We start from the raw sequence: 14164 nt of genomic DNA, 5'->3' as shown, positions 1-14164 counted from the left end.
TAAGGTAAACCGAAATGCCAAAAAGGAACAGTTTACTTGACTTTTAATCCTGTAAGCATGAGGTTTACAACAATAACAAAACATTTAGAGTACATACCACTCTTTGGTGCACTATTAGTGTGAGGTGTGGGTGAATGTATTGGTGTTTAATAAGAGGCAGTACATTACGAGATATAGCCCCACACACCTCGTTAATGATGGTTTTAAAGTCGCACTGGGCTAACTGGCTAACGGCTTCAGCAGGTTATCTCCTTGTCTGTGTCCCAAAAGGCACCCTATTCCCTACACAGTGCACTATAGGGCCCATGTTAAAAGTAGTGCACTATATAGGGAACAGGGTGCTGTTTGGGACACCACCCTTGTCCCAACGACAGAAATCACGCAGAGGGTGTGTGTTTGTGGCCTGGGTCGGTCTGCAGCAACACATAGAGGCGGTCACTTGCTCAAAATAAATTAAGTTTATACAAACGCAGGACTCAGGGGCCTGGAAATTCACTTTTATCAGAGGCTCTATTTCAGCCTCTGACCACTGCTCCCCCTCGGTTTTAGACATTACATCAGCACTTCATCTGTGTGTACTAGTCAAGGGTCAGCACTAGCCAAGGGTCAGCACTAGCCAAGGGTCAGCACTAGCCAAAGGTCAGCACTGGCCAAGGGTCAGCACTAGCCAAGGGTCAGCACTAGCCAAGGGTCAGCACTAGCCAAGGGTCAGCACTAGCCAACCCATTTATTGTCTTTTAATACGTCAGTTTATTTAAAGTGCGATTATTCATTATTTGTATAGGACGCCATGGTCCCTATCGTGCACTACATACGAAATAGGGTGCCATTTGGGACGTAGTCAGAGAGTTTGTTCAGCTCCAGGCCCAGCCTACACACTCCCACAATTAACCTCAGATTGTACAACTTAAAGCTTGTTACTTCCTCCCTTCTCCCTGGCCACTGGCCATGGGATCCTCCCACATTGGGCGTTGGGGACAGAGAGAGAGAGAAACAATAGATTAATAAGGGATGGAGAGAAAGAGAGAGGATGCAGAATAAAAAACAGGGTGCCTCCATCTCTCAACTCACTGTTCCAGACTCTCTCTTTCTCTTCCCCTCTCCATCTCTCTGTCAACTCACTGTTCCAGACTCTCTCTTTCTCTTCCCCTCTCCATCTCTCTCTGTCAACTCACTGTTCCAGACTCTCTCTTTCTCTTCCCCTCTCCATCTCTCTCTGTCAACTCACTGTTCCAGATTCTCTCTGTCTCTCCACCTCTCCGTCAACTCACTGTTCCAGACTCTCTCTTTCTCTCCACCTCTCCATCTCTCTGTCAACTCACTGTTCCAGACTCTCTCTGTCTCTCCACCTCTCCATCTCTCTGTCAATTCACTGTTCCAGACTCTCTCTCTTTCTCTCCACCTCTCTATCTCTCACTGTCAACTCACTGTTCCAGGGTCTCTCTTTCTCTCCACCTCTCCATCTCTCTGTCAACTCACTGTTTCAGACTCTCTCTTTCTCTCCATCTCTCTGTCAACTCACTGTTCCAGACTCTCTCTTTCTCTCCACCTCTCCATCTCTCTCTGTCAACTCACTGTTCCAGGGTCTCTCTTTCTCTCCACCTCTCTCCCTTGGCGGAAACATTGGGCCAAGGCCCTTTAAGCACCACACCTCTGGCTGAGCCTGTGATTGGACTAAATGTGTAGAGACAGTCTCCCCAAACAGGTGCAGGGGCAAATTATTGACAACAATTATAGAAACCCCTCCCTCATTCTTAGTCTTACCTCGATTCCTAGCAAAGCAGAGACGCAGGCTTCAGAGGCATCGCAGATGGCAGTGAGGTCATGGCCCCCCTCCAGGGCCAGTACCAGGCGTCCCCCGGCCAGCCCCATCAGCTGCCTGGTCAGGTAGCCGAAACCTGAGGAGAGGAAATGCCAGAGGTGGGGGTTAGAGTTTGTCTATGGCGACTCTGACACTTGGACGCTGATCAAAAAAATGCAGACAGAGAGTAAGGGGAGGAGGGAGAAAAGGGTATTGCATCATATTTTCTCTTTTAGGTTTTAGAAAGAGAAGGTACCAGAGATTTACTGGGGGATAAATGCATAACACGAGAGAGATTTAATCAATGTGGCTTAGGGTTTTGGCTCGGGCCACCAATGTTTGATCTTCTGGGGGTGCATTCCGCCATAGCACCCTCAACCCCCCCCTACCCCTCCTCAGACCCCCCTCTCTGTAAGCCCCAGCTCTAGACTGAGATCTCAGAAATGGTTTTAGGGAAAGCGCTTGGCTGGCACGCTCACGGTACTGCTCTACATGGGCCAAAGACAGACGCTTTCAAACAAACTTGATCCTGTAGCTTTGTGAACATGAGGGGAGGGTAAGAGGTTTCCTGCTCTGTGGCATGAACAGGGCATTACAGTTGGATCTGATCGTATGCGGGTGTATGTGCTTGTGTGTCACCAAAGAGTGCCATGGTTATTAATGCTAGGAGATGTGAGGTAAAGTAGGACTGGTTGTGGTGTTACTGGCGGATTACCATCACAACAGGGTTGACAGGCAATGCTGATGTGTTCATCATGGCAAGGATATAACTAGGCGTAACCAAAGTACATATTCGATAGATTCTGGGAGTGGCTCAGGTAAATGTTAATTTGGGATTAACGAACCTGAACAAAGTGCGAGAATTAGGTCTTAAAATGAGGCAGGAAGTGCTTGTCATGTAATGGAATATAGATTTCCCATATGATCTGTAGGCCTACCTGATGTGTCTGATGTTGTTTCTCTCAACAATGATATACTTTACCACTCAAAAGTTTGGACACATCTACTCATTCAAGGGTTTTACTTTATTTTTTAAAACTATTTTATACATTGTAGAATAATAGGGAAGAAACTATGAGAAACTATCAGAACTATGAAATGACACCAAAAAAGTGTTAAACAAAACAAAATAATTTTTAAATTTGAGATTCTTCAAAGTAGCCACTCTTTGCCTTGATGACAGCTTCGCACACTTTTGGCATTCTCTCAATCAGCTTCATGAGGTAGTCACCTGGAATGCATTTCAATTAACATGTGTGCCACATTTGTGGAAATTCTTTCATTCTTAATGCATTTGAGACAATCAGTTGTGTTGTGACAAGGTAGGGTTATACAGAAGATGGCCTTATTTGGTAAAAGACCAAGTCCATATTATGGCAAGAACAGCTCAAATAAGCAAAGAGAAACGACAGTCCATCATTACTTTAAGTCAATCTGGAAAATTTTAAGAACTTTGAAAGTTTCTTCAAGTGCAGTCGCAAAAACCATCAAGCGCTATGATGAAACTGGCTCTCATGAGCACCGCCACAGGAAAGGAAGACTCAGAGTTGCCTCTGCTGCAGAGGATAAGTTCATTAGAGTTATCAGCCTCAGAAATTACAGCCCAAATAAATGCTTCACATAGTTCTAGTAACAGACACATCTCAACATAAACTGTTCAGAGGAGACTGTGTGAATCAGGCCTACATGGTCGAATTGCTGCAAAGAAACCACAACTAAAGGACACCAATAAGAAGAAGAGACTTACTTGGGCCAATAAACATGAGCAATGGACATTAGACTGGAGGAAAGTACAAATTTGAGATTTTTGGTTCCAAAGTGTCTTTGTGAGACACAGAGTAGGTGAACGGATGATGCATGTGTGGTTCACACCGTGAAGCATGGAGGAGCAGGTGTGATGGTGCATTGCTGGTGACACTGTCAGTGATTTATTTAGAATTCAAGGGGCACACTTAAGCAGCATGGTTACCAGAGCATTCTGCAGCGATACCCAATCCCAACTGGTTTGCTCTTAGTGGGGGACTATCATTTGTTTTTCAAAACTAGCCAAGGGTCAGTTTTTTTTCCAAAAACCTCCAGGCTGTGTAAGGGCCATTTGACCAAGAAGGAGTGCGATGGAGTGCTGCATCAGATGACCTTGCCTCAAACCAATTGACATGGTTTGGGATGAGTTGGACCGCAGAGTGAAGGAAAAGCATCCAACAAGTCCTCAGCATATGTGGGAACTCCTTCAAGACCATTGTGAAAGCATTCCAGGTGAAGCTGGTTGAGAGAATGCAAAAGTGTGTGCAAAGCTGTCATCAAGGCAAAGGGTGGCTACTTTGAAGAATCTAAAATATTACATTTAAAAAAAATGTTTTAACACTTTTTTGGTTACTACATCATTCAATATGTGTTATTTCATAGTTTTGTTGTCTTCACTATTATTCTACAATGTAGAAAACAGTAAAAATAAAGAAAAACCCTTGAATGTGTAGGTGTGTCTAAACTTTTGACTGGTATTATACACCGGAACAGTTAGGCCTATATTGGGAAAAATATGGTTGGTCATAGTACCATAGAAATGAATGAGACTGCACTAAAGGTTCGCAGAGAGCGACAAAGCCAGATGTCACAGTGAGATGTGATGTTTAATGGGGTGATATTCTAGAAGGTGGTATTCTAACATAGGAGGCTGAAGTGGGCTAGGTAAAGGGGTTTAGCAGTTAGAGGTTAGGTGAATGATATCTTAGTTTTTTTCCATGCATACATCTAGCTTGAAAACTATGTCAGTTTCACTGTTACTCTGTGCTCATTGAATGGGTCAGGATCAAATGTAAGTACTAGAATTTGGTGATTGGTCTGTTGTCTAATGTTGAGGCTTATGCTGTAGGCTACCGTGTGATTTTTTAAATATTTTTTTACCATGGTTATAGAATCCAATTTTCCATCCATTTGGTAGTAACTAGCAACACACATCAAACACACACACACAACCTCTCCCACATTTTTAGAGCATTTTTATTTGAAGCCAGTTGAGAAGAGATCTTTCGCCCAAACCACTTGTTTTGTCTAAAGAAACAAACCTGACTTCCAAATCAGATCTAGTGAACAGTCAGTAGAGAACATAAATAAATAACATTCACTATGGACGAGTGGAGTAGCATCAGTCAGGACGACTGTTGTTTCAGTGAAAAGGTGGTCTTCCTAGAGCAGCGGGAGAGAAGGTTCCAGAGAGTATGTAAGCTACTGGCGAGAGACGCCCCACTCAAACTCTAACTCTTGGTGAAAAGCAGGAGGACAGATGGAGAGCGAGGGAGAGACAAGCCGGAGAGGAGGAGGAAGACAGGAGAGAAGAGGATGGAGGTGGCAAGACTAAGAAAGAATCAGCAAAGGATGGAGGATAGAAATCAAGAGTTAAACCTTCAGTAGAATGAAAGACCGAGTGTGAAACAAGGGAACGGTAAAAGAGGAAGCTGCAGAAAAGAGAGCGAGAACAGACACAGAAAACGACTGAATTGGTGAGAAAGGTTGATGAAGAAGAGCAAGTGGATGGGTTGAGGCAGACGAGGAGAACGGGGATGAAGAGGAGGGGAAGGAGGAGGAGGAAATACAAAGAGGAAGAGGTAATGAAGGACATTGTGACAAAGGAGATAAAGGGTTAAATTGAACTAACAGAAAACCCGGAGAGGATTGGGAGACCAACGAGGGTGTTGAAGAATGGACAGATATTGATGGCAGTGAAAGTGTTGAAACAAATGAAGAGGAAAGAGAACGAGGTTGATGAAGAAAAGAAAATGGATCCCCAGAAAAATGCATGGATCATGGTGAAACTGAGGGAGAGAAAATAAATGGAATTTGAAATATAAGCCATTATGCAGATGGAAATGATCTGGATGGTGAGAGAAGTATCCATAAGTGGAACGGGAAAGAGGGGGGTGAGGAAAAGAAAGAAGACCTCAAGAATTGTGGGGAAACTGAGAACGATAAAGAATCTACATACAGTGAGGAGAGGGAGCGCGTTAAAAGGGGTAGTTCGCCCTATTTTCATACTTTAACAATATTTGTCATACCATGGAAGTAATCTATGGGCCCGGAGTGAATGCAACCTACACTGAGTACATTGCAGCCACTCCTTGTCCAAACTACTCCAAACTAAGGATTTAAAGAGTCTGAAACTAGTGTAAAACCCCAAAAAGACAACAGAGAATGTGGGATGCAAAAGTTCTCCTAAACTATTCAAGATTGTACAGAAAGTGTCAATAAGGAGTATCGAAACCGACCGAGGGAAACAGAAAAAGGACAAGGAAACGACTGCCGTGAAGAAGAGAGAGATGAAAAGAGACAGTCGACAATAAAGTGGGGAGGTGTCACCGGCAGTCATGACCACAGTCAAATTCCACGTGACGGTAATCTCCTCCTACGACCCATTCTAAATCTAAACTAATTTCACATATTAGTAAAGACAATATTAAATTGAGAACAGTCCGCTGGGTGAGAATATTATAACTAGATGAGAGAACTGTAACGATTTTCTAGTGGTGATGAAGGAGAGTCGGACCAAACTGCAGCGTGTCGATAGCGATCCATATTTATTAAACAAAACGTAAACACGACTAAACACTACAAAACAATAAACGTAATGAAAACCGAAAACAGCCTATCTAGTGCAAACTAACAGAGAGTACAAGTAAGACACTAAGGACAATCACCCACGACAAACTCAAAGAATATGGCTGCCTAAATATGGTTCCCAATCAGAGACAACGATAAGCACCTGCCTCTGATTGAGAACCACTCCAGACAGCCATAGACCTTGCTAGACAACCCACTAAGCTACAATCCCAATACCACCACCAAAACCCCAAGACAAACACACCACAATTACAAAAACCCCATGCCACACCCTGGCCTGACCAAATACATAAAGATAAACACAAAATACTTTGACCAGGGCATGACAAGAACAGTCTGTGCGGGCCTGAGGCAAGGAACAGAGCGCAAGTTTTGCTGTTGACTTTTTCAAAATCACCAATAGTTGCATCATGCAGCCCATATATGTTTTGATGTCTAAGACATTCTAAGGCTTGTATCATTCACAACTAAAGTTGCCAAAAAACTCTATATCTAGCATATAAGACCTGTTTCAAATGATCACTTTTACACTCGGCATTGCCATTTCATTTGCGCACTCGCTTGGGAATGTCCTTAAAATATCCTTAATATTTTATTCAGCTAAGTTCAATGATATTCTTCATACTATAAAATCATACAATATAAAATAATGCACAGGATTTATAAGCATATATTGTCTGCTAAATGAACTAGATAATGGATTTATTGTGATGGTGTACACTGAGTGTACAAAACATTAGAAAGTCCTGCTATTTCCATGACAGACTGACCAGGTGAATCCAGGTGAAATATATGACCCCTTATTGATGTTGCCTGTTAAATCCACTTCAATCAGTGTAGATGAAGGGAATGATTTAAAAATATATATATTTTTAAGCCTTGAGACAATTGAGACATGGATTGTTTGTGTACGCCATTCAGAGGGAGAATGGGCAAGACAAAGTATTTAAGTGCCTTTGAACGGGATATGGTAGTAGGTGCCAGGCACACCGGTTTCTGTCAAGAACTGCAACGCTGCTGGGTTTTTCCACGCTCAACAGTTTCCTGTGTGTATCAAGAATTGTCCACCACCCAAAGGATATCCAGCCAACTTGACACAACTGTGGGAAGCATTGGAGTCAACATGGGCCAGCATCCCTGTGGAAAGTGTTCGATACCTTGTAGAGTCCATTCCCTGATTAATCGAGGCTGTTCTGAGGGCAAAAGGGGGTGAAACTCAATATTAGGTAGGTGTTCCTAACGTTTAGTACACCCAGTAAACTGATTTATTATACTTTTTGAAATGTATATGTTTTCAAAGGCGCACATCAGGCCTGGGGATGCTAAACGTGTTTACGTTAATTAACAGTCAATTACCGTGAGACCGGCAGTCATTTGCATGACAGTGAGCAGATGACAAAATGATGACTAGCCACAGCCCTAGTGGCGAGTCAAAAGAAATTGAAGGAACAAAAACGACAGTCTAGCAGTGAGATGACCGTAGGAGAAGAGAGGAAGGAGGGAGAGACCCACAGGATGACCAACCAGAAATGCTCATCACCTTCCCCTTCCTTTAATACATGTTTGGAGTGGTAGGACTGCAACAGTGTTATACTGTAGTAAGGACATAGGTGGTGTGTGAGTTTCAAGTTTGGGGATGCTTATAATTTATCCTACCATTTCTACCAATCTGCGCGCCAGTTATGATTTTTCAAATGTGTATTTTTGTGGAACAGTTTAATTTCAATAATCAAGTTTTTGTTTCTCAAAATCATTGTCACGTGGTCAATCATGCATATCTCAATTAAAATGATAAAAATCAAAAAGTTCAAATTCAACTAATTCGAGAGCAACACCCTCTACCATATGGACATATTGATACACCGTGATCCATTGGCGGCTAAAGAAATCAACGTATGGAACTCAAAGATAGGCCAACTTCCATCGTCAACTAAGTAAAATACATAGGCCTAAAGCTGACATATAAAATAGAAAATATCTTGATGAAAATGCAGGTTCTTTCAATCGCATTCATCTCTCTACTCCGACTGTCTGCCTCCCTTTCTATCCGTGAGCTATCGCTGGTGATGTATCAAATCAATCAACTGGGTCCAGCCTAAAACTGTCCTAGCGAACTTGCAAATTATATCAACCAGCCTATTCCGGGTCCTCAGAGATTCCTGTGCCAGTGAGCTCTGAACAGACAGCTGTTTTCGCAGGGAAAAGTGTTTTAGGTATTTTATGACGTTTCCACTTGATACAGTGGGGCAAAAAGTATTTAGTCAGCCACCAATTGTGCAAGTTCTCCCACTTAAAAAGATGAGAGAGGCCTGTAATTTTCATCATAGGTACACTTCAACTATGACAGACAAAATGAGAAAAGAAAATCCAGAAAATCACACTGTAGGATTTTTAATGAATTTATTTGCAAATTATGGTGGAAAATAAGTATTTGGTCAATAACAAAAGTTTATCTCAATACTTTGTTATATACCCTTTGTTGGCAATGACAGACGTCAAACGTTTTCTGTAAGTCTTCACAAGGTTTTCACACACTGTTGCTGGTATTTTGGCCCATTCCTCCATGCAGATCTCGTCTTGAGCAGTGATGTTTTGGGGCTGTTGCTGGGCAACACGGACTTTCAACTCCCTCCAAAGATTTTCTATGGGGTTGAGATCTGGAGACTGGCTAGGCCACTCCAGGACCTTGAAATGCTTCTTACGAAGCCACTCCATTGCCCGGGCAGTGTATTTGGGATCATTGTCATGCTGAAAGACCCAGCCACGTTTCATCTTCAATGCCCTTGCTGGTGGAAGGAGATTTTCACTCAAAATCGAACGATACATGGCCCCATTCATTCTTTCATTTACACGGATCAGTCGTCCTGGTCCCTTTGCAGAAAAACAGCCCCAAAGCATTATGTTTCCACCCCCATGCTTCACAGTAGGTATGGTGTTCTTTGGATGCAACTCAGCATTCTTTGTCCTCCAAACACGACAAGTTATATTTTGGTTTCATCTGATCATATGACATTCTCCCAATCTTCTTCTAGATCATCGAAATGCTCTCTAGCAAACTTCAGACGGGCCTGGACATGTACTGGCTTAAGCAGGGGGACATGTCTGGCACTGCAGGATTTGAGTCCCTGGCGGCGTAGTGTGTTACTGATGGTAGGCTTTGTTACTTTGGTCCCAACTCTCTGCAAGTCATTCACTAGGTCCCCCTGTGTGTTTCTGGGATTTTTGCTCATCGTTCTTGTGATCATTTTGACCCCACGGGGTGAGATCTTGCGTGGAGCCCCAGATCGAGGGAGATTATCAGTGGTCTTGTATGTCTTCCATTTCCTAATAATTGCTCCCACAGTTGATTTCTTCAAACCTAGCTGCTTACCTATTGCAGATTCAGTCTTCCCAGCCTGGTGCAGGTCTACAATTTTGTTTCTGGTGTCATTTGACAGCTCTTTGGTCTTGGCCATAGTGGAGTTTGGAGTGTGACTGTTTGAGGTTGTGGACAGGTGTCTTTTATACTGATAACAAGTTCAAACAGGTGCCATTAATACAGGTAACGAGTGGAGGGCAGAGGAGCCTCTTAAAGAAGAAGTTACAGGTCTGTGAGAGCCAGAAATCTTGCTTGTTTTGTAGGTGACCAAATACTTATTTTCCACCATAATTTGCAAATAAATTCATAAAAAATCCTACAATGTGATTTTCTGGATTTTTTTCTCTCTCATTTTGTCTGTCATAGTTGAAGTGAACCTATGATGAAAATTACAGGCCTCTCTCATATTTTTAAGTGGTGGCTGCACAATTGGTGGCTGACTAAATACTTTTTTGCCCCACTGTATATGGGATCATCAGATCAGTATATTTTTTCTCTTTCACACTGTGGCTTGGTGATTATTGAGGACAGGAGACGGTTGGAAAGATTTGCCAAATACTGTGAGGAACTATCATCATTCGCAATGGATGTTAAAAAAAAACAGACTTTGTTGACTTACTGTGTGAGGTGAAGAAAAAACAACTGAGGAGCTCAGCTTAGTTTAAAAAAAAGTTCTTTAAAATTACCTTTATTTAACTAGGCAAGTCAGTTAAGAACAAATTCTTATTTTCAATGACTGCCTAGGAACAGTGGGTTAACTGCCTTGTTCTGGGGCAGAACAAGAGATTTTTACCTTGTCAGCTCAGGGGTTTGATCTTGCAAACATCTGGTTACTAGTCCAACGCTCTAACCACTAGGCTACCTGCCGCTCTGGCAGTGGTGGACGTGGTGAGTTAAGACAATCAGAATTAAGCACTTTCCTACATTTGCAAGGAGCACGCCAGGTACGTCTGTGTGTGTTCAGTCGCGCATACTCCCTCAACATTATCAGGACCCGAGAAACCTGACACATGTTCATTGATCACTAGACATCAGATTCGACCTGCTTGCTTACAGCTGCACTAGGGTCGGACAGCATTCCTGTGTAGATTAAGACACAGTGGAGCCAGCGCGTAATATGGTTCGGAAACGTACCTCAATCCAGGGATGAGAAATGCATTGTACTCCGAATTGTCCCATTATCCCAACTGTTACACCGAGAAGATTGAACGACTATTAGTTTTTCTGGGAAACTGTTCTTTTCATCCTCATGCTAGCTAGCAGTAGCCACAGCAGCCATTATGGAATGGCAAGTCACGTTGAACAACAAAGGAGCTGATTGGCTGACATTCCAAAATGGCTGCGTTGGCTACTGCTAGCTAGCATGAAGACGAAAAGGGCAGTTTTCTAGGAAAACTAGCATTATTTCAATCTTCTAAATGGAGCAGTGTGGATAAAGGTTCAATTTGGAGTACATTGGCATATCCCCTCCCTGCACTGAGGTACGTTTTCCGACCCATGTCTAATGCCGGCTCCATGGTGTCTTAATCTAACCATAATCTAACCATGTTCGGACCCCAGTGCAGCTCAGTGTAAACAAGCGTTAACGGTAGGGGAGGTATCTTCTGGCAAATTGCTCACATGGCGCACTACAAACAAAACACAATGAAACAAATGTACAAAACTCATAAATTAGGGTTATGAAATAAACCCCAAATTGTTTCTCACAAGTGTCGCAAGTTGTGAGTGCTACAAACAACGTTTCCATTCCGAGAAAGAGAACGGGATATTTATGTAAATAATACATGCATTAACAGAAATGTATGTAACCAAATTACGGGAAATAATGGTACATTTATTACTGGTGATATATGTAATGGGGAATTGAGAAAAAATAAACAATTAAAGGGCAAACAATTCACACAATTAAACAGTGAATGCGCAATAATTGGTGGGACACAGCTGAGCGCATTCTGGAGAGAGAAGCACCATATCTTCTCCACATACCCCTCCCCTTCTTCTATCTATCTATTTCTCATCTCACCAGAGAAATCAGAGCGAGCAAAACAGCGCCCCTCTGTCTTACTATATGTAGCCAATGTATCTGATGCTGTCTGGCCAAAAAGAGTATGACATGCCATATCCATTTGTGACTTGTTTCAGGAAACCAGGGGTATGTCTCGGGTCACTACTTCACAGGAGAGCCATTTGAACAAACATTTTTTTTAAACAAAATGCGTTTTTTTGTCAGAAATGTCTTCTGGAAAATGTTTATTTTCATGTGCCTTAATAACAAACTTGTATGCCATCTGCAAATACAAATAAAATGGTTAAATTACGAGCCTAGTTGGTTTGGCCACAGAAAAAGTCAGCAACCTTCCCACTAGCCATGATTCGCTGAAATAATGAGTGGGCTGGACATGCCGAGAGATGAGTTCAGATTGGTCTGCCACATAGCACACCATATAGTATTTTTGAGCTGGTCAGTATGTGTAGGTAATCCTGTCTAACACGTTTAAAAATATATATATTGTGTAGAAGAAATTCATAAGTGTTGCTCTCCAATTTCTGGAGGACTGAGTTTTGAAATCAGTGAAATTAGAGTATGATAGCTAAGGAGATGGAGAAAACACATATTTCCTGATTATATCTTCAAACTAAGGCCAACCATGGCATACGTGTCAGGGAGAAAAGTCCATCCATGATGTATATGCTGATCTAGGATCAGTTATGTAATTTACAGGAAAATATTATATTGACAGGGAGGACTTGAACCTAGATGAGCACTCCTACTCTGAGATGCTTTGTGAGTATAAGCCCTACTGGTGACCAGTGATGATCATTGCAATTATCTTCTTTCCTTTATTTGAATTATTTCCTTGTTTTTTTCTATACTATTTATACATTTATTTGGGCATTTTATAAATAAAATGAATTTCTTAAAATGAAAGGGTTGTGTGTGATTTGCTTTTGTGAGACAAAGACTAAGTGTGGTTGATGAAAATATAATACTAGTGCACACCGCAGAGTGGTCCATTGAACTCACTAGCATCAGCCACAGCAATGCTAATAGCTAGCCTAGAAGTAGCACACTGCTACACACCGCAGAAGTAGCAGGCCCTCTCAGATCAGCCCAGCAAGAGGAATCTGATTTAAACTGTCATCTGTCAGAACGGCACATACGCACGCTGGCCAGCCACAATGTTTTATAAGTCTGAGTTTTTTTTAAGTGTGGTTGCAAGACACACCCTCCTCAATGCCAGAACTAGTGTTTCTGCTTAACTCTGTTTACCATTTACCACTTAGCATGGGCTGAAACACCACATCAATGCAGCCTTTCTTTTAAGGGAGATATGATCTTTAGAACATATCTGAGTGCTGCCTTTAGACTGATAGGCAGAAGGAATGCTGGTTAGGAGAGGTAACTGGGCCAATACTAAAAAATACAGTCTCCTTGCTCACTGATCTGTAAGTGACTGTAAAAGTGAAGGTACGTTTCCACTGTATTGCTTTCAGTAATCCAACCTGGTCAGATCAGTAATTACCTCAAGGAAGGAAAAAAAGAAGGATGTATTTTGAATGTATTGAAAAAGGCCATTTGTTTATGGTAGGGCAGCATCGTGGCTGGATACGTTTCATTCATAAGCAGTGGATTGGTGGAGAGAAAAAGAGGGGAAAGGAAGGAAGTCACTTACATTTGGCTGTTAGCTTGTACCCTCCCAGGGGTGATGCGTGGCCGTCCACAGCATCGAATCCTGAAGACACCAGAACCACGTCAGGAGAAAACTCATTGGCGATGGGCATCACCACCGTCCTGTGAAGGGAGAGAGAAAAAAAGGGAGTGGGAAAGAGAGTGAGAATGAGCCCGTTAATGCCACCATCCCCTGTAGTGACTCACCTAAACATACGTATTGAGAGACACCACCTAGAGCAAGGATCATCAACTAGATTCAGCCCCGGGCCAATTTTTTCTTGTGTGGATTCTCAGGAGGCCAGAACATAATTACAGGTCATTTGTAGACTGCAACAGACCGTTTCAAACCTTGCTTACATTTGTATATGATCACATACACTGAGTGTACAAAACATTAAGGACACCTGCTCTTTCCATAACATTGACTGACTCTGGTGAATCCAGAGCATTGGGCAAGTAACTGAAAGCTTGCTGGTTCGAATCTTAGAGCCAACATGGTGAAAAAAAGTATGTTGATGTGCCCTCGAGCAAGGCACTAATTGTTCCTCTAAGTTGATTGGATAAGAGAGTCTGCTACATGACTTAAATATTGCCAATGAACCACTTACAGTGCAATGTACCTGCTCATTTAGCAGCAACTTTCATCCAAACAGTCAGTGAACAACACATAACAGTACATAAGCTCCTATACAGGAATCAAAGCCACATATCTGGTTTT

The 14164-nt window shown here is 42.3% G+C and overlaps 1 protein-coding gene across 7 annotated transcripts in view; it reads right to left on the bottom strand.

Annotated features, from left to right (window-relative positions):
• The window catches only part of hdac4 (histone deacetylase 4), a 234635-nt gene that overhangs the window by 13496 nt on the left and 206975 nt on the right, over positions 1–14164 (bottom strand). For all 7 annotated transcript variants that reach the window (XM_042306738.1, XM_042306737.1, XM_042306740.1 and 4 more), the window contains 2 exons: positions 13448–13566; positions 1765–1898 (listed from right to left, as the gene is read on the bottom strand). In XM_042306738.1, the coding sequence (XP_042162672.1) occupies positions 1765–1898; positions 13448–13566 (253 nt within the window). The remainder of the gene's footprint in view (positions 1–1764; positions 1899–13447; positions 13567–14164) is intronic.

Source organism: Oncorhynchus tshawytscha, linkage group LG26 (assembly GCF_018296145.1).
Source record: "Oncorhynchus tshawytscha isolate Ot180627B linkage group LG26, Otsh_v2.0, whole genome shotgun sequence".
Lineage (NCBI taxonomy): Eukaryota > Metazoa > Chordata > Actinopteri > Salmoniformes > Salmonidae > Oncorhynchus > Oncorhynchus tshawytscha.
Note: the sequence above shows the minus strand (reverse complement) of the source record. Positions and strands in the feature narration are given on the sequence as shown.